This window comes from Pinus tabuliformis, chromosome 9 (assembly GCF_031772625.1).
Source record: "Pinus tabuliformis cultivar Carrire ecotype Pingquan chromosome 9, CPIR1, whole genome shotgun sequence".
NCBI lineage: Eukaryota > Viridiplantae > Streptophyta > Pinopsida > Pinales > Pinaceae > Pinus > Pinus tabuliformis.
In genome coordinates this window covers 1,947,447,693-1,947,469,028 of record NC_142307.1, presented here as the reverse complement: position 1 = coordinate 1,947,469,028, position 21,336 = coordinate 1,947,447,693, and the positions used below count along the sequence as shown (strand labels likewise).

Below are 21,336 nucleotides of genomic sequence, written 5' to 3'. Positions count from 1 at the left end.
CAAAGAGTAAAACAGTATAAGCTTATCCCTCAAGAGTCCAACCATGAAAATGACTAAGAAAATACATAATATAGGCAAGCTAACACCTTTCCTTGCCTCTAGGGGTCGAGCTCATCCTTCTAGGAGCTGTTTCAACCAATTCTAAACTGAGCACTAAAATCTAGGCAGTCAAAACAACTTGCCTCTATAAGCTAGGAAACCAATTCATTCATTAAATTTTTGACTTTTTATGAATGAATCTTCTAGAAGAGATAAATAAGTGCCATGACATCATAAAATTACATCAATTACATCAAGGAGGATGAAAAATCACTCCAAAAAGTCAAAACTAGTCAAATCTGCGTTTTGTTGAGCTGTAGGTGAAAATCTGGCAAATTTCCCTGATGCGTAGCGCCCCAATTCTCTACGCGTAGCACGCCTTTGAGCCAACTTTTGAGGCACTTCCCGGCATCCAAATGAGGCAAAAGTAGGCTTGTTGGAAAGGTCTGGATGTCTACTTTCCAACCCAAGTGGAATTTCTCAATTTGGTGTCCATTTGCCCCTCCAAAATTGCAATCTCCCAAGACTACTTCCTGTGTGTCCAAAAAGTGGCAGAAAGTCATTTTTTGCATGTTTTTTGACCTTCCGAGGGCTCAAAACCTGATGAAATGTCTTGGCAATTGCTGAGCAAGTGTAATTTGTCATGACAAATCCAAAAATGCTGAGTTTTTGAGAAATGGACTTGCCCATCTTCAGGGTAGCGCGCGGCGCGCTACGCGTTGAGGGCAAAAACCTGTTTTCAATACAAAAATTTCACAATTGACAAAATTTTCTCCAAATTTCTTGAAATTTGGGCTGGGAGTCCCCAATCAAGTACCATGCTCAGTCAAAGAGGCTTCGGCCAAAATTTGGAGTGGATCGGGCCTTTTCCGTCGTTTTAGTGCCTTGCTCAACCTCCTTGGATCTGGCGATTGTATTTTTGACATTTCTCTAAAACCATGACACCTGTGTAAAAAGTGAAGGAGGTTTTTCTTCTTTGGCATGTTGTGGACAAAAACCTCTCTCAGTTTTCCAAAATTCATCTTTGATTGCTCTGAAACATCTTTTGAGTGAAACTTATCCCGATGTGTGAAACAAGGAATTTTGTCGAAATGAAGCGAAATGAAGGGGATAAGAGGCTTCTAAATTCTTGGGGAAATTTTTGGAAGTAGGGAAGGATGTTAGGAAGCAGGGGAAAGTGGAATCACGGAGATCGAGTGAGGGGAAGGGGTCCAAAACGGCAAAACACAGGCCTAGCCTAGAAAATTGCCAAGTTGTGGCAAGAAACTATGGTTTGTGCAAAAATGAGGAATTTGGGGGATCTCAGTGATGGGAAGTGTTCGATAAGGTACATGAAAGATAAGGGAAGGTGTATGAACATCTGGATACAAGTTTTGCTAATGATTTGACCATCCAAGAGAAATTAGCTTTCAAAACCCTAGGAGAGGGAAATGACCTTGCCTAGGCGCAACTGAAGCATGAACAAGGTGTAAAATGACTCATTAGACACTGACATGATAATGAAAACCCTATGAATGATGATAGACTCAGCTGAATAGTGACATAGACCGACATTTGGGCAACTTTGAAAAGAGTGAAAACAAACCCTAGACCTAATGCCTAGTGACCAAATTTTGCTTGAAGACTCACTGAAATGAAAAAATTTGACCTTGACACTCTGAGACCACTTTGTAAGAGCATATTTGATCACTGGAGGAAGGCTGGAAAGACTGACACTAACATGGGCAAGATGAGTTTTGAGGCAGACCAAGTTTATGGAATACCAAATTTTCTGAGGCAGATCAGATCTTTAAGGAAGGCCTAGATTCTCTATTGGTAAAATTGACCGATAGTCATGAGGCTACTTTATGTTTGACCAATTTTGACCTAGTTTTGATTATGGTCAAGTTTGACCTTGTTTTGATTGAAAAAGGTCAACTTGTATCTCATGTTGCACTGAATAATTTCTCCGAAGAAAAGGTTGTTGGGTTTTTTCCTCCATGTGGGTTTTCCCAAGGTAAAAATATTTCGGTCTCTTGTTTGGTTCTCTTTATGATTCAACGTTCATAATTGTTTCTATTGTTGATATCTTTTGTGTAATTGCTTAATGATAAATGAAGATATGAAAAAGGATTAAATCATTAGAAGTAATTATCAATTTATAAGACCTATAAAAATCAACAACTATACCTACCACAAATCTTCAATCCTATTATAAAAAGGCTACACCAAGATCCCTATACTTTTTAAACCCTCTTTTACTTGTAAATCCTAGCTAGAGTTCTACTATCTAATATCTCTTTGTTGAAGCTTTTGGCTTGTGCTACGTATGAGTGTCAAGCTGTAATAATGTATGCTTTGCTATTTATGCCAGAATGGTTTTGGCCTTTTTTTGCGGTTTATTTCTTGGTTTTTTAGAACAAGATAAAGGAAATTTTGTCAGCCTTGAAAAGAATACCAAAAAATTAAAAAAAATCAAGAAGCTAATTTGTGAACTTCCCGAAATTTTTCAGAAGAACATTGAAATGAGTGGTAGCTTCAAAAGGTCTTCTACAGAGACTTGGTGTCATAGGATCTGGTGTTAATTTTTTGTTGGTTGTTCTATGCTGCAACTATCACTTCAACGCTATCCAATAGCATTCCAATTTAACAATTTCCGCTTCTTTAATTTAACCAATGATAGTAGAGCAATAGTAAATAGAACAATTATTCAAATGCATAATGAAAGACAGCCAAGAGACGAGACAATATTTGTTCAATGACCAAGGAAAAACCCTTTGCAAATCTTCTTCTATTAGATTGTCTTCAAATGTTCAATAGAGAGAGTACAACATCCAAGAGTCAAAGTCAAACTTTGACTAGCCAATATCCAAAACCAATATCCAATATCTAGTCAAGTCAAAATGTCATGCTATTTGTCAAATTAGAGACAAGAGAGAGAGTCAACAAAAGTCAATTGTAATTTTGTCCAAGTCACCCGCAATGAAGTCAGCCCTAACCAGTCCACAAAGTCAACAATCAACCTTCCAAAAGAGCTTGGTCAAGGAAGCAATAAATGTGGCCTAGAATGTTGGTCAAATTCAGCCCAAAACAGTCCCAAAACAACCAGTCAAACTCAGTCAAATTCTGCACTTTCCTCTACGGTCAAACCTGAAGTCAACGCCAGTGAAACTGCTCAGATTGCCTTGGTTTATGTGCCCAAAAACTCGGCCTGCCCAAACAGTTATTCTCCAAGAGAAATCGCAGTCAAAGATGGTCAAAACACCCTTGGTCAACGCTGGTCAATACCCTGAAATAGTCTTGAAATTCAGCCAACCTTGAAGTGACACTTGCCCTTCGCACGTGTGAAAGATTCCCTACAATTCTGAGTTGTATAAACCAATAGAATGAAGAGAGAGAAGATATGTTGTGAGTTGATGAGGTGCCAAATGAGGACTCAACTTGTATTGATATGCAACTTGAGGGGTGCCATCTTATCCTTGAGATGTGTCATTTGACCCAAGGTCAACCTTGACAATTTTGTATTTGTGGGCTTGACCTCAAAAATCCGCTTTTCCTTATCCAAATTGAGTGCTTCAAAAGTCAATTTTGGTCCTCTCGAAAAGAGGAATTCAATGCAATGGTTGGAATTTGTCACTGAGCTGCCAAATTAACACTCCCTCTCAACTTGGGAGAAATTCCAACCGAATCATGTGATCATCATATGTATCTCGTTATCATGTCATGTACATCTCTCTCATCTATGCTTCTCTCTGCTCATCTCATGTTGAACATTCTCGAACCTAAAGAAGAAGAATTGCTACAAGGGAGCTTCAGCTACCACCCTGTCTCTATCACCATTGGGGAGACTCTGCTACCACCTGGAATCATCATCATCATCATCGTCATCGGGAAGCCATGGCTACCACCCGGAACCAAAGACAATGGGCAAGACCAAGCTACCCCAATGCATAGGGATCACACTCTATCCCAAAGTCCTTAACAATAGGTGAGATCAATTTACCGAAGGTAAGGATCACAGTCTACCCTATTGTCCCTGATCATCCATCTTAACCCTAAAGAGTCAAATGGTTATGCACTTGCATCCACCAACTTGGGTGAGATCCACCTATTGCAAAGGGTAGGGATCACACTCTATCCCAAGTCCCTCAACCCATTGGCCAAATGGGAGAGGTTATCCCACTGAGTGAGTAGGACGCTAATTGGGGCATACTCGGTCAGAGATCTCTCATCCCTAGGAGCCCTATAGCTCCATTCCTCACCCTGGGAGCTCAACCAAGGGGGAAGAGCACTGCTCAGTGTTCTTGATCAGCCCAGACCCTTATTCGAAAGGGTCATCTCAACCAGTCCAAGTTGCTCTCTGAAGACCAAGAACTTCCCTTTTGGCAAAGCCTTGGTGAGGATATTGACTATCTGCTCATCTGTCAAAATGTGGAGGAGTCTCACAGCTCCTCTCTGCACCATGTCTTGAATGTAATGATATATGATCTCTATATGCTTGGACTTGTCATGGAACACAAGATTCTCTAACAAACGAATCCCACTCTTGTTGTCGCAATAGATGACTGTCGTGTCCAAAACCTGCTCAAATAGCTCTCCAAAGAGCTTCCTCAACCAAACTGCTTCACAACTTGCCAGGCTAGCTGCAATATACTCGGCCTCAGCAGTGTTAAGGGCTACAGATTTCTGCTTCCTGCTCATCCACGATATCATGGCAAATCCTAGACTAAAACAACATCTAGAAGTACTCTTCCTGTTGACAACACTACCAGCCCAATCTGCATCTGTATATCCATGTAGTCTAACGTCTCCAATGGCATATCTCAATCCAAGGTTAATAGTCCCATGTAGATATCTCAATACATGCTTAGCAGCGACCCAATGTACGTGGTGAGGCTCGTCATAAACTGGCTCAAAGTGTTAACTACGAAGCATATGTCAAGGCAAGTTTTTACAAGAAACATCAGAGCACCAACTAGTTGTCTATACTCAGAGAGGTTTGCTAGGGTTTGCTAGGTCCTATTCAACAACCTCTGCATATAGCTTCTTGAAATTCATCTCTATAGGTGTAGGCAAGGATTTGCACTCAACCATGCCAAATCTTTCCAACAATTTTACAACATATTTTCCTTGTGAAAGGAAAATCTTGCCCATCTTTTTCCATACTTCTAGTACCAAGAAATAGTGCATCAAACCAAGGTCTTTCATCACGAATTCGAAAGCCAACTCCCTCTTACATTCTAAAATGAGAGGGTTTGCACCTGTCATGAATAAGTCATCAACATATAATACCAAAATGAGAGGCATACCTTGGATTGTTTTGAAGTACAAGTTTGGATCAACATTGCTCCTTATGAATCCCAGCTTCATCAAGTAATTGTCGATATGAGCGTGCCATGCACAATGGGCTTGCTTCAATCCATAGAGAGCTTTCTTCAATCGGCATACATGGGCCTTCCTGTCATGAACTTCAAATCCCGGAGGTTGTTCAACGTACACTTCTTCTTGAAGCAAACCATGTAAGAACACAGTCTTCACATCCATTTAATGAAGAGTCCATCCCTAACTGGCAGCAAGGGCAACTATCGAATAGATGGTTGTATATCAAGCCACGGGAAAAAATATGTCATCATAATATTCTCCCTCTTTTTGGGAGAATCCACAAGCTACGAACCTTGCCTTGTATTTTTCAATGCTTCCATCAACCCCATGCTTGATCTTGTAGAGCCATTTGGAGGTCACCATTGATCTATTCTTCAATCTCGGCACAACATCCCAAATGTCATTTTTCATAATAGATTCATATTCTTCGGCCATAGCATCCTTCCAGACTTGTTCCTTCACAGCTTCTTCAAAGGTATGAGGCTCAGCTTGAATCATGTTGCTCATAGCAACAACATATGCTTGGTACCTGCATGGCTTCTTGCTTTCCTTAAATGTTCCACGAGCAACAGCATGTTTCTCAACATCTTGTAGTGTGTCCTTGAGCCAAAGTGGTCTCTTCCTCACAAGGGGATCACATGGAGGAGGATCCAAGGGGTCCATAGGCTCCATGGGATCATCAACAATGTCCTCAAATTCAAGCATAAAAGGACCTTCTAGAATATCCATATCATCACTCTTGTCTTCAAGAGGAGGAGGCAGAGGGAGGTCCCTTGCTTTTCTAAGGGCAACATCTTCATTGAATGTTACATCCCTGCTAATTTCAACCTTCCTTTGACCAGAAATATATATTCTAAATGCTTTAGAATCTTCACTATATCCAACAAACGTACATTTTCTTCCTGTAGCTTCTAGCTTGTTTCTTTTGTCCTTCGGCACATGGAAATACATGGGGCAACCAAAAATTCAGAGATGACCAATATCGGGCTTGACACCTGTGAATACTTCCTCGGGAGTCTTGTTGTCCAAAGCTTGATGAGGCAACCTATTTTGAACATATACCGTTGTGTTTGTTGCTTCAACCCAAAGGAACTTTGGCAACTTTTGATCATGGAGCATGGCTTAGGCAACTTCCACAATGGACCTGTTCTTTCTCTCAGCTACTCCATTTTGTTCTGGACTATAGGTCACAATGGTCTCCTTCTTAATTCCTTCCTTGAAAAAGTCTATAAATTCATTTAAGATGTATTCCCTGTCGTTGTCAAACCTGAAGATCTTTGTTTTCTTTCCTGTATGATTTTCAACCAAAGCCTTGAACTCCTTGAATACTTTGAATGCCTCATCCTTGTGCTTCAAATAATATATCCATGTCTTCCTTGAGAAATCATCGATGAAGGTGATGTAATAGAGATGACCCCCAAGTGAATGCACATGCATTGGACCACATATGTCAGAATGGATGAGATGAAGGATGTCTTTCGTCTTGTTTTTGCTAGAGGGGAATGGTCCCCTTGTCTTCTTTCAACTGACACACCCAAGGCATACTCCATCATGTTGAGGTTGAACATCGAGGATCCCAGAGACCAACTTCTTCAATTTTGGAAGTGCATCATAATCTAGATGGGTCGGCCTTAGGTGCCACAACTCTCTTTGATGATTTGTATTATGGACCATAGTTAGAAGGGGTCTTCCAGTGACTCTATAGAGTCCTTCAAATATAGAGCCCAATGTGAAGTAATTTCTCATATAGGATCCAACAGGCCAAGTGAGTACTTTTCCTTTGATGAATGCAACCCTCATTCCTTTATCCTCCAAAGCAGATATCGATACCAAATTCTTCTTCAATCTCGACACATACATCACATCATGTAGCAAAATAGATTTCCTGAAGTCCAAATGAAATTTGACAAAACCAAAGCCCTTTACAGGATGAGTGGTATTGTCACCAAGAATAATGTTCAAATTGGCCTCCCTCTCTACCAAATTAGAGAGAACCTCCTTATATCCAGAGAAGTGATGAGAGGCCCCACTATCAACCAGCCAACTATCCCAAGAATCCGGAGGAGATGAACTACATAATACGGAAATAAGAATATACTCGTATTGATTAGTAGAATTATTTTCATCCCTGGAGTTCCTTTACCTCTTTGGTGGACAATAGCTATCTTCACAATCATCGAGAGAGTCTCTTCTTCCTTCATTCCTTCTTCCACTTCTTCTATCATCTCTTCTTTCATATGCTATGTTGTTGCTGAAGCCACGGTTATTGTTGTAGGACCTTGAAGAGTTTCTTCTTGGAGCATCTCTCTTTTTGGGACAATCTCGAGCATAGTGACCCTTTTGATGACAATTGTAACATTCAACATCTCTATCTCGCCTAGTTGAATCCTTGGAATCTCGATTGGATTGAGGAGGTCTTCTTGATTTAGATGGCTTTCCCTTTCCTTTCTTCGCATTCTTCTTCTTTCCTTTCTTCACATTCTTCTTCTTCCCTTGAGCAATGAATGCAATGGGATCTCCTTCATTTGGCCTTTGAATTATTCATCTAGATATCATCAATCTTTCCTCTCGATTGCATAGAGAAAGTAGCTCATCAAAAGAAGGGATCCTTTCACTGTTGTTGATAGAAGTAATGAACATATCCCATGATGAAGGAAGGCCACTAAGGGCAGTCATCACCAATTCCTTGTCAGCTATGATTCCTTGAGCAGTCCAGAATTGGTCCCTGATCTCAGTGATTCTTATGAAAAATGATTGCACGATTTCTCCCTTATGCCACTTAAGCTCCTTGAGTTGGTTTTTCTATGAGAATTTATGAATCTACACGTCAAAAATCCTACTGCACTCACTGGTTTATCATCTCCTACTTGTTCTTTACATTCAACAAGTTACTTAATTATTTAAACAGCGATGAACACACTATTGCAGACTACACATACATACAGATCATGAACTGAAATAAACTAAGACAATCACATAAGGAAAACCATTATTTTTGGACAATTGTCCCCAGAAAAACCCAATTCGAGAAAACCGATGTAGCATATAGAGGGTTTGTATTATTAAGCAGATTTCTGAATACAACTAGGGTGCGAAGTCCGGCTCACCCAACAGAGAATAAACCTAGCAAAAGTACCTCTATCCAGAGACAGATATTTTAGCAAATCCAGCAACTGGATGATCAAACCCCGCAGATGACAATGTTGTTCCCAGTGCTGGGCAGCGATGGCTTCTCCAAGCTCTGCGTTGGAACTATGTCACCCTCCCAGTGAGCCTTCCTTGCTCAAAAATCGATATGTTGAACTGTTGCTCTCTCTACCTCACAAAAACCCCAACACTGCCTCTAAATATTGTGTTAGCCCCTTTGGCTTCTGTGTCACCCTCTCTTGAGTTGCGTTGTCTTTCCTGGTGGTGCTCTGCCTCTCTGCTATGTATTCTTGGCCTTGGACTGAAGTCCCTCTGCCGAACTGCCCCTCACTGCAACTCTTGTCACTAGCTCGATTTTCTCAGCAAACCTCGACCCAGAAAAATCAAACTCTTTAATCTCTCAAGTGCATCTCCAATTGACCCTCAAGCCTCCTCTTATACTTTTCTTCTTGATGAATCAACGACCGAGATTAATTCCCTAATCAACGGCTAAGATTAAAACAAACTTGATCATCGTCACTTAGAAGTTTCTCACCCATATTCTTATTAATACCCATTAATATTTTTATTTTCTCAAGTTTAGACTTAGGAACCCATTAAAAATATTAATTATTTTAATAACTCCTCATCCGGGTGGAATTTCTCCAAACGATTTTTGGGTTCTGGAGATCTCATGAATTCTAGCCCCTCCACAAAATTTCGGAGCTAGAGCACATCCGATGCTACCCAAAATCAATACTCCCTCTTAGCGAGGAATGTGCTCTAGTAACACTTCTCAACAGAAGTACTACACTAATCCATTGCATCAGTCCTCCGTGCTGTTGATGCTTGGCCTGATGCCCTTTATCCACTGCACTGTTGCTTCCTGTATTGCTGCCCATGACTTTGCCACTGTCACTTCTAAATTTGTACTGCAACGCCCTCTCAAAATGTTGCCTCCTGCTGCCCATAGCACTGCCACTGCTAACTGTTGCACTTGCAACTCAGTTGCTGATAAGTAAGCAACTGAAAAACCTCACCCAAACACTGACACGCTGGTCAGTATGGATGCCTCGTGATGCTAAAGCTACCTCTGCTACTAATTTGTGCTGACCCTCTGTTGCTACTGCGCTGCTGCAAACTGCTATGTGACTCTCGCACTGCTACAACATCCACTGCACTGCCTCAGACTCCGGAACTCTAGCTTTGCCACTGTTGCTCCATCACACCTCGCTCCAACCGACACCCGTCATTTTGCTACTGTCATTAAGGGCTCCTGTCGCCATATGTGATCCAAGAGTTTGGGCACCTCAATGATCCTGCCCTTGTGTAGTCCTCCCGACTACAACTCGATGTCGCCCCACCTCTTCTCCAGAGGTGCATGAGCACTCATGGCGCAGTCATCATCCTCGCCTTCCTTGTCAGCTTTTGTTAGAGCAACCTTTGAGTCAAAAACCTCCCCCTTGCCCTTCTTCCGGGGGCACTAAGTGGCATAATGTCCCAGTTCCCCACAATTGAAGCATCTGACCTTGGTTATGTCCTTCTTCTTTCTCTTATGCTGCCCTTGCTATCCCGATAATGCGAGAGCTGCATCCTCCTCCTCCTCCTTCTTGACTCGGGCTCCCTTGCCACTACTCCCTGTCTTGGTCAACCTCCTGAGCTCTTCTTGTCAAAGAGTTGCCCACATCTCCTCCCAACTGGGGAGAGTCGCTCTGCCCAAGATACTTTGGACAAAAGTCTCCCAGTCCTCGGTGACTGCATTTAGGGCAGTCTTGACCATGAACTCAGGATCTGGTGTAGACCCCATGAAAGTCAACTGGTCGCGAATCCCTTACAACCTGAGAAGGAAGGGATCGATCTCCTCTCCCTTCTGCATCTGGTACTGTCTCAGTTGATTTTCTAATAGCATCTTTCGTTGGACGAAAGAGCCCTGATACAAGGTGGTCAACGCCTCCCACATCTCCCTTGTTGTGTCCTTCTCAGCAATGTGTGGTACTACATGATCTTTGACCCCGTCTAGGATCATGCACTTGGCCTTAGCCTAGGCCTCCTCGTACTTCTTTAACGGATCAACATCGACCGGAACAGCAACTACCTTCAAGGCATAGTCCTTGATGCGATGTTTGTCTAGGATTGCCAAGATCCTGGCCTTCCAGATGACAAAATTGGATGCTCCATCCAATTTGTCCTGATCCCTCAACCCATTCACTGCCATCTCTGCTCAAAAATAGGACTAGTTCTCTTCTCCCTCTCCTGCTGACAATCTAGCAAGACTTGGATCTAGATTTCTTTAGCACAAGAAACCCTCTAAGGAACAAGCTCCTCTAGACTCCCTCTAAGTCCTGATTTCCTTCACGGAAATCCTCCAGCCAGATTTCGAATCACTCCTCTCCAATCCTCCTTGCTGCTACAACCGGGATTTAGATTTCTTTGGCTAGAAATCTATCAAGGCAGTGACTCCCTCTACCTCGGCTCTGTCTCCATAGACACTATTCTGCACCAACAGAAACGGCGTCCCACCATCTCCTCAAATCGAATTTGCTCTGCTCCTCCAGCCCTGGAAATTGGCTGATTTGAACCTTTCAAGCTCTGCGCTCGCCCAGAGAGCTGACGCAGTCACTGCATGGGCTCCTCTCTGGCTCTGCGTCACCCTCTGCAGGCTCAAAATGCTGACGCAAGCACTGTGTGAGCCTCTGCGTCACTCCTCTAGCTCTACGTCACTCTTACAACTGCTCCTCTGCCTCTGAAATAGCATTGTCACTCGGGACAGTTGCTTCTCTGCAACAAATTCTCTGGATCTCTCGGTTGGTGTCTTCAGTCTCTTATGATCTGCAATGCTCTAATACCATGTGAGAATTTCTAAATCTAAACATCAAAAATCCTACTACAATCATTGGTTTATCATCTCCTACTTGTTATTTACATTCAATAAGTTATTTAATTGTTAAACAGTGATGAAAACACTATTGCAGACTACACATACATACAGATCATGAACTGAAATAAAATGAGACAATCACACAAGGGACACTGTTCTTTTTGGACAATCGTCCTCGGAAAAGCCCAATTCGGGAAAACCGGTGCAGCATATAGAGGGTTTGTATTATTACGCAGATTTCTGAATACAACTAGGGTGCCAAGTCCGGCTCACCCAACACAGAATAAACCTAGCAAAAGTACCTCTATCTGGAGATAGATATTTTAGCAAATCCAGCAACTAGATGATCAAACCCCACAAATGACAATGTTGTTCCTAGTGTTGGGAAGCGATGGCTACTCCAAGCTCTGCGTTGGAACTATGTCACCTCCTCTAGGAGCTGCGTCACCCTCCCAGTGAGCCTTCCTTGCTCAGAAATCGATATGCTAAACTGCTGCTCTCTCTACCTCACAGAAACCCCAGCATTGCCTCTAAACGACTGCGTCAGCCCCTCTGGCTTCTACGTCACCCTCTCAGGAGCTGCGTTGTCTCTCCTGGTGCTGCTCTGCCTCTCTGCTATGTATTCTCAGCCTTGGAATGAAGTCCCTCTGCCGAACTACCCCTCTCACTGCAACTCAAATCACTAGCTCGATTTTCTCAGTAAACCTCGCCGTAAAAAAAGCAAACTCTTTGATCTCTCAAGTGTATCTCCAACTGACACTCAAGCCTCCTCTTATACTTTTTCTGTTGATGAACCAACGGCCGAGATTAAGTCCCTAATCAATGGCTAAAATTAAAACAGACTTGATCCTCGTCACTTAAAAGTTTCTCACCCATATTCTTATTAATACCCATTAATATTTTTATTTTCCTAAGTTTAGACTTAGGAACCCATTACAAATATTAATTACTTAGGTAACTCCTCATATGGGTGGAATTTCTCCAAACGATTTCTAGGTCATGTATTCTAGCCCCTCCACAAAATTTCAGAGCTAGAGCACATCTGATGCTACCCAAAATCAACATTTTCAATTCCATTATATAACTCAAATTGTTTACCTCATACATGCCCACAATTTTATCGTACATTTCTTTGGAAGACTTCAAGGATGAAAAATAAACAAGTAGATGATCTCTTAAAAAATCAATAATAATCTTCTTAGCTTTAATCTCACCTTTCTTATACTTGGCTTTGGCAGCTTGAGGAGCATTTTCTGGTGGTGGTGAGATCTTTCCTTCCACGTACTCCAAGACATCATACTCATCTAAGCTGACATTAATCCTAGTCTTCCATGCTGTGAAGCTAGATGAGTCAATTAGCTTTTCATTATCCTTGAAATAAGAGGTAGACATTTCTACCAAAAGATTTCCCCCTTTCAATCAGTTGCTTAGAAGATGGATGCTCTTGCTCTATGTCTCTTGGGCTTGTCTTGACCTCAGCTCTTATACCATGTTAATTTTTCATCAATTATTCAACAATATCCAATAGCATCCAACTTAACAATTTCCACTTCTTCAATTTAACCAATGAAAGTAGAGAAATAGTAGATCGAACAATTAATCAAATGCACAATGAAAGATAGACAAGAGACAAGAGACACAATATTTCGTCAATGACTAGGGAAAAACCCCACAAGGGGAAAAACGCTTTGCAAATCTTCTTCTATTAGATTGCCTTCAAATGTTCAACAAAGAGAGTACAACATCTTTGACTAGCCAATATCCAAAACTAATATCCAATATTTAGTCAAGTCAAAATGTCATGTTATTTGTCAAATTAGAGACAAGAGAGAGAGACAGCAAAAGTCAGATGTAATTATGTCGAAGTCAATAGCAGTGAAGTCAACCCTAACCAGTCCACAAAGTCAATGGTCAACATCCCAAAAGAGCTCGGTTAAGGCAGCAATAAATGCGGCCTAGAATTTTGGTCAAAGTCAGCCCAAAACAGTGCCAAAACAACCAGTCTAAGTCTGTACTTTTCTCTGCAACTAAACATGCATTCAAACATGAAATCAACACCAGTCAAACTGCTCAGATTGCCTCGGTTTGTGTACCCAAAAACTCGGCCTTCCCAAACATAAATTCTCCAAGATAAATCTCAATTAAAGATGGTCAAAAGTTAAAACACCCTAGGCCAACGTTGGTCAATAACCTGAAACAAACCTAAAATTTGGCCAACTTGAAAGTTACACTTGCCCTTCGCACATGTGAAAGATTCCCTGCAATTTTGAGTTATACGAACCAATAGAAAGAGGACAGAGAAGATATGTTGTGAGTTGATGAGGTGCCAAATGAGGAGGAATCAACTTGTATTTATATGCAACATGAGGGGTGCCATCTTATCTTTGAGATGTGTCATTTGACCCAAGGTCAACCTTGATAATTTTGTATTTGTGGGCTTGACCTCAAAAATCCACTTTTCACTTCAATAGTCAATTTTGGTCCTCTCGAAAAGAGAAATTCAATGCAATGGTTGGAATTTGTCATTGAGCTACCAAATTAACATTTGGAAGACATTATTTGCCTCCTCTACTAGTTTACGTCTTCTTTCCTAAGTCTAACTTAGGAAAAGTATAATAATTAAAGTAAATTAATTATTGTAGAATATTGAGTTATTTTCTAAGGATTTAAGTGACATGGAAATAATCTCAACCATTGATCTCCAAGATGGTTCTAGAAGGGAGATTGGGATTAGGGATTTGGACTCAATGTAGATTATAAAAGAAGCCAAGCGACAAGGTGAAGACACACGAAGAGCACAAGTTGTGTGAGCAAGTCATCATTTAGAGAAAGCGATTTTCTCTAAGTGTGAGTGGACCATGTTGATTTTTGGTAGCTTGGGAGGTACTCCAAGCCCTAGGGTTTGGGGTTTGGAGGTTGGAGCGCCACAATAGGGCATTGTGGGCTTGGAACCCAAGATGTGGGCTTTCCACCCGAACTTGTGGGTGTGAATCCATGAGGCCCACTAGACATGTGATGGATGTAGATGATAGAGGATGATGAGATGAATCCAACGCATCGAGAATCATCGAATTCCGAGTTGTCTATGTGGAGATACGAATTTTTGAAATTTAAGGATGGGTTTTAGGCACGTAAGTCATGTAGGCTTGAAAGTGAATATGCCAAAAGACATGTTGTTTGGGAGACCTTAAGTTTGGTATAAATATAAGGTGTTGGAGTTCATTTCTATCATCCAAAAGTGCAACACAAAGAGCAACTCAACTTGAAGAAGATCTTTGTTTTAGGGCTGCAGTTCAGGAAGCTACCTCAGCTGAGAGAAGAGGAGTCATTTGGGGTTTTCTTATGACTGTTTTGAAGGGCGTAGGGATCTATTGCTAGGCCGATTTAATAAAGATAGTTTGGGACTATTTTGTGCTCAAATTAGAGTGGTAATTCTTCCCTAAACAGGCCGAGATGATGATTGAATTGTGGTGACTAGGGCACAGTCCTATAGTGGTTGATTTGAGGGCGAAACAAGCCCAAGACAGGGAGTTGTAGGAGCTTATTTAGGGACAGAAGTTACTAGCCTTGTGGAAGAAAGGAAGTCGCAGTTTTATGAGGCAGTTTTGACCATAGATGTCGGACTGACATGGGCTACAGTTGTGCCCTAACCAGTGATTAGATCTCTGCAGTTATGAACAACAGCCTTCAAGGTATGTATCTTCTTCATTGTTGCTAGGTGTTGTGTCAAGGATTGACCAGATTGGATGGTATATTCTGGAGCCTGTGAGAAGTCAAGTGGGTGGGAAAACTTGGATGGCTAGTAGCCCTAACCTAGGAGCAGATTCTACAGTGAGTCTTGACAAAGCTATTGGGCATCTTTGGACTATTAGAGGGCAGCGTGTAGATGTCCAAAGTAGCCCTTAATCAACAGTCATAAAGGGATTTTGACAGCTAAAGGTGAGCAAAGTTGTTGGAGGCCTATGTGGCACTTTGATGGACTAAAGTGACCACTAGGAAAGGCATATTGTAGCTGGATTGGCCAGCCTAGTGGAGCAGATTGGATGAGCCGTTCATTGTAGGAGAAGCGACTTGCAACAGTGATAGCAGGTAGCCCTCCTGGAGTCTCTATGTGTTGTTCCTTGATGGACTAGGGAGCAGCTAGTGAGCAGATTGGGAGCAGAATGACTAGCAGGTTATAGGGTTTTGTATTTTTCCTTGTATCTCTGTGGGTCAAAAAACTCAAAATTTCTAGATAGTGAAATGACGAAGAATTGTTGTGGGTGATTTTAATTTGCAATGTGTGATTGATCTCTCTGGTTTATTTCCACTGCATATATTCAATTCTAGAAGTTAAAAATACCAGTGATTTTTTCAGTAATTCAACAATTATTTGGGTAAATAAATAAATTGTTGGGGATAAATTAAATTGACGTGAGAAAATAAATCAGGCTAGTATTAGAAATTTAACAAATAGAACTAACAAAATCAAAATGAAAAACTCTTTCCAACATTACTAGAATGATCAACATGTCTTTTGACATTCATATCAAGCTTCAATACATGAGTTGGTTAAGATGAATGATGAACCTAGATAATCACAACTTGGATCAAAATAAGCTCTAGCCAGATATGAACCACGAAAAAGAAAAAGATATGTATATGATCAACCTATAAATCGAGGCCCCCAATTAGTCTTGTTGCACCCATTTTTTCAACGTTCTAATGAAGCAGGATCTAAGACCTTTAATGAATTTTTTCAAAGCCAAAATCATCAGCCACCAGTTTGTTTTGTGTCATTGTAAACCCATTTGGCAAAATTATAATGTAAATGATGCTAGTACGATCATTTTATTATGTAACAACCTAGGTAAGCCTATGATTTTGGCGACGAATCTCATCCAAGGAGGTATTTCGTCTCACTGATTCACCTGTTTCTAAACACGGATGATCGGCAGAGTTTTTCCCTCTAGCCTCACACCAAAGCCAGGGTGGAATTTATCATCAAAGTCTTAGGCGAGTCTTAGTGCTTTAGTCGAGTCTTTTGTAAAAATGATTTAGGAATAATTTAAGCTAATGGGCTAAATTATTTTATTACAGATCAATTGGTCTACTAGATCATATTGTGTCATAAAATTGGGTAATTATTTGAGGGTCTATAGCAAATGGGTGTTCCCCATTTGAGAGTTGTATTTGTAAAATCTTTTGTAAAAAATATTTCAGTGCATGGCCCCTCATACGTAGACACCATGGCTAAAATATTAGAGGGTGGAAAAATAATTAATCCTCTCATAAGTGAATTAATTAATTTTTCTCGCAAAATAAAATAAAATTCTAAGTCAAAAATTAATTAATTAGAGTCGAAAATTAAAATGCTAGAGAAATTAAATTCTCTAAGTGGGAAAACTCGTGGCTCTAAAAGAAATTAATTTTTGGGGTTCCCCCACCAAGTGAATATTGGAAATTTCAAGAAAAATTGGGCCCTCGAACCTTAATGGTTAAGTCAAAGTCAATTTTTAAGGAAATTAGCTCAAAATAATTATTTTTGAGCTAATAAAAAATGGTTTTAATGAGAAATTCGAAATTTCCTCAAAGATAATTATTTTCAACGGTACAGATTAAATGATCATCAAATATTTATCGACAGTCGAGATTATTTTGACATGGATCAAGCCAACTAGCTGTTATTTTCCACTTGGAGAATTTTCTCTATAAATAAAACGCAGTTTGCTTCTATTTTCCATCTTTTGATGAACTAGGTCTGATGTAACTTTGTAAAAGTTGGTGTAACGCCATTGTTCTGTTGGGAACATTTTGATTATCATAATAAAAGACTTTGGGGTGTAGTTCATGGTGTCTTTGTCTCATTGATTTATAGTACGTGTTGAGTATGTAAGATGAAATAGTATCTCTACGAAAGGAAGTGCATTCCTCTATTGTGCTTCAGATAATAATTAACATTATTTCATTATAGATGATAGGAGCATTCTATTAGTAAGTTTTGGGCTTATCTTAGGTGATCTGATTCGTTGTGTGTTCTAACGGTTTTTGCTTAAGAAAATATATAGAGTTTGCAGGTTCCCCAGCCCTTGGGCTCTAAGTTCACAAACTGTGGACACAGGTTGATCATGTTTGGATTCTGAATATTTTATATGATTTTCTAACTTCGCTAAGGTTGTGGTTGAGCATTTATTTTTTGAAATACATCTAGCCATCATCAAAATTTTATAATAAAATTATTCCTCAAAAATCTTTTTTCAAGCATTGTACACTTGTATATTTTGTAAACAATATTTGTATAATAATTTTTTTGTAAATAGTTTTATTTTCTAACCCTTGTTTGCAGCTGGGGTTTAAGGTTTTGGGATTTTACATTTTTTGTATATATTGGAGTTTTGGGCACTTGTAAATTTATTTGTGCAGGTGATTCTCAAGAAGATTTGTTGGATCAGAGCTAGATCTAGGCCTTTGAGGGTAAAATCTAATCTCTAGAAATTTTGTAGGGCCAGCATCAAGGATTTTTTGGCAAACAATGAAGATCTGAAGCAAGATTATTTTTTGGCGAGGGTTTTGAAATTTCTTTTAGGGCCTTGAGTCCCACCATCTGCCTTTTTTTGGCCCACTTAGGCCTAGTCATGAGGCCTAAAGGCCTCGGCCTCCCTCCTAAGGCTAGGTGGTAGCCCTTTTGGGCTTGTCATGGGCCAATTAAGGCCCCTAAGGCTTGGCCGCAGGCCATTTCAGGCCTCCTCCGGCCTTCATCCCCTCTCCTATCCCTTCGCTCGGCCTTCCAGCGCTTCGCTCTCCCTCTCGGCCTCCTCCTTAGCCCCTCCTTTCCCCTCGGCCTGCCTCTCTCCCTCTCGTCTGCCCTAGTCATGGCCTCTAAGGCCTCTTTCCTTGAGCCGCTAGGCCTCCAAGGCCTTCCTCACCCCAACGCTAGCTTTCTAGGGCCTAGCATTGCCCCTCTTTGGTCCTCATCCACCTTCATTCCATCTCTATTGGTATCATTCAATTTATGGGCTAATATATTTGTGTGTTTTGCAGAGATTTGGGCTAGCTTCTTCTAGGCCTAAGGCCTAAGGGTTTGATCTCTAAACTCTCATCATTTCACTGTTTTACTATAACAGTCATATCTAATTCATAACAGTGATAAATTGCTCATAAAAGTGTTCTAAAAAATCATTCATAATTTGCTTAACACATTGAGGAATTAATGAACACATTGGGAACTTTTGTTTTGGGTTAAATTGCATGATCTTGGTAACTATCATATCTGCTATTTCTGCATACTAAGGTCTGATATAACACTGATAATCACACTATAAAAAGGCTCAAATATCTAGATTTTCGTATTGACAAGTTGAAAATTGTTTGATGAATTTCTTGGTACAAGATAGCACATTGGTAGCTCACTGTTCTCAATATTTTGTCACTGCTGTCATAAATCTATCTTAACATTGGAATACAAGTAACATAAGTAATTTCCTTGCTTACACTTGATAATAATTGTTACTTGTTTTTTCATGATTTTATGAGTTATTGTGAAGAAGGTTGCTAGCATTTGGAATCTAACACATTTGTTGTTGTGAGTTGATTGAAATTTCATAAGATCACATTTCATAAATCCACTCGCTAAAGCACTCTAATCTCAAATCTCATAATTGTGTTGAATGGTTTTAAGTTTCTTCGGGCATTTTGATCTAATTGTCTCTAAATGGCATTCAAGTAAACTGCTCTATTAAGTGTTTGAATCATTGGCATAGAGAAATCTAATTGGCATTTATTGTGTTGGGCTTCTAAGTGAATCATTGGATAATTGTTCTTGTTCTCCTTTTCCATTATTAGTTTATGGTTATTGTAAATCATTAGCATTAAGTAATATTGGCATAAGAGCATTGATAATCTTGTGACAATAATCGTTGGTATCTTGTTAAGCATTGGATAAATCATTCAAGTGCTTCAACTATCATTGAGCAAGTTATTACGGGATTTGAGCACATCCTGTAATTGTTGAATAATTGCATATTGTGGGTATATATTGGCACTTGGTAACTTGGCACACTTTCTTGTGGTTAAGAATCAAGATTGTATTTCATTGATAAGTACTTGAACTTAAGATCAAATCATAAATAAGTGCTTAAGCAAATTAAACAATCTTACCTTAAGAATCAATCAATCTATCTATCTTGCATTACATTCTAAGTCTAGTTGCATTAATAATTTACCTCCAAGTATAAGCTTGGTGGATAGACATTTAGAGCCACCCTTTCTCAATTTAGCTTGAGGAACTTAGGCCCTCTTTAGTGGTTAACACAGTGACTTTGCAGTCGTCAAAGCCACAGTCTTTGCAGCACCGGAGGCATAGAGTGGTTGGAACTTGGAACACATGGGGAGGTATCGTTAATCAAGTCTTTGCTTGCTTCCCGTTGGCTTTCATCCCACAACCTACCCTAGAGACTCGTTCCAAAACAGTTAAGAAGAAGGTAACACTTAGAATAGGCATTTAACTTATAATCAACCAAGTTCTTGCATTTCACCTAGCTTGTAAACTTTGCACTTCATATAGGATAGTCATTCATCCAAGCAACGATTGTTCATCCGGTTACTTGGTCTCTAATTAATAATAAGCAAGAAGTTGACTCCATAAGGCACTGGTCTCACATTCAAATCTAATCTAATCTTTAAGTCTTGTTAAATTTAGCCAAGTAGCTAAGCCATTCAATCGTGTCTCCCAGACTCGTTGATTGTCAACTTGTCCTTCATCTTCACATTTTCATAGGGACTACCCCCCATAGCCTATTGTTGGGAGACAGCTAGAACAGAGAGGTTGGGGATCAAAGTGACAGCCCCCGGCCTAAGTTGTTGTCGCAGTGCCTGTACAATCTGAGCGACAAGAAGTCCAAAAACGAAAGATCATATAAAACTAAAATTATTATCACAAATATAGAATTGATTGGTAGTTTCTACGAGGGTTCCTTAACACAAAAGCAAGTACCTTATGTTCTTAGAACATTGAATTGAATAAGACACTGAATAGAGGAAGACATATGTCTTGCAACTTGAATTTCAAAAACTAAAAATATTGTAAAGTACCCAGTTAAAGATGTTCAACATATGTCATTTAAGCTGTACCACAATCAATCAACATAGACATAAGAAACTCACCATCAAAGGGATATTCATATAGAACAGCACCTAAACCATCCACAATAGTCTTAAAGTTCAGCTCGCTGACAGTTGCATTTAGCGCATTATCAAAGAAGCCCTTTAGTGCTGGAACAATAGGTGATACATCTATATCAGGTGATAGAAAATCTAAGGCATAGTAATCACGAGCCATAGCTTCATAGTCCCGGTTAACCATGTGAACTACATGACCAATGATGGCAAATCTAGCCTGTTGAGGGGTTTCACTCATCATTCCAAAATCCAAAAATGCAAGCTTTCCATCGGCTGTGGCAAGAAGATTCCCTGGATGTGGGTCTGCATGAAAATAGCCATGTTCAAGTAGCTGCCTGAGACTACACTGGATGCCTATGTTCACCATATCTATAAGCTTCAGGCCTTGACTTTGTATGGCTTCCTGCTCATTCAGCTTGACACCATCTATCCAATCCATTGTCAAAACTTTCACACTAGTATAATCCCAGAAGATTTCAGGGACAAGAACATCTGGCCTGTCTCCATACAGCTTTTTAAACCTTATTGCATTTTTAGCTTCCTACACCTCAAAACAATATTGGTGTTAAAAAATTCCTTTCTCCATTCAACTAAAACATATGTACTGGTATCTCACTAAATGGAAACTGTGCAAAAGTCAGAGAAAATACTAATAAATGAAACTGTAAATTCTATGCTGCAGTAGAAATTCATCTCCTTTGGAGAACAAGCAAAAGATATTTCAAATCATGATATAAAACAGAATAGAAAAAAGCAATCACATGCACTTAAAAATC

General features: G+C 40.1%; 1 protein-coding gene across 1 annotated transcript in view; it reads right to left on the bottom strand.

Moving 5' to 3' along the window:
* LOC149156771 (Protein kinase superfamily protein) overlaps window positions 1-21,336 on the bottom strand; it is a 358,651-nt gene that overhangs the window by 180,914 nt on the left and 156,401 nt on the right. The window contains exon 4 of the mRNA XM_089438585.1: window positions 20,546-21,101. Coding sequence (XP_089294711.1) covers window positions 20,546-21,101 — 556 coding nt within the window. The remainder of the gene's footprint in view (window positions 1-20,545; window positions 21,102-21,336) is intronic.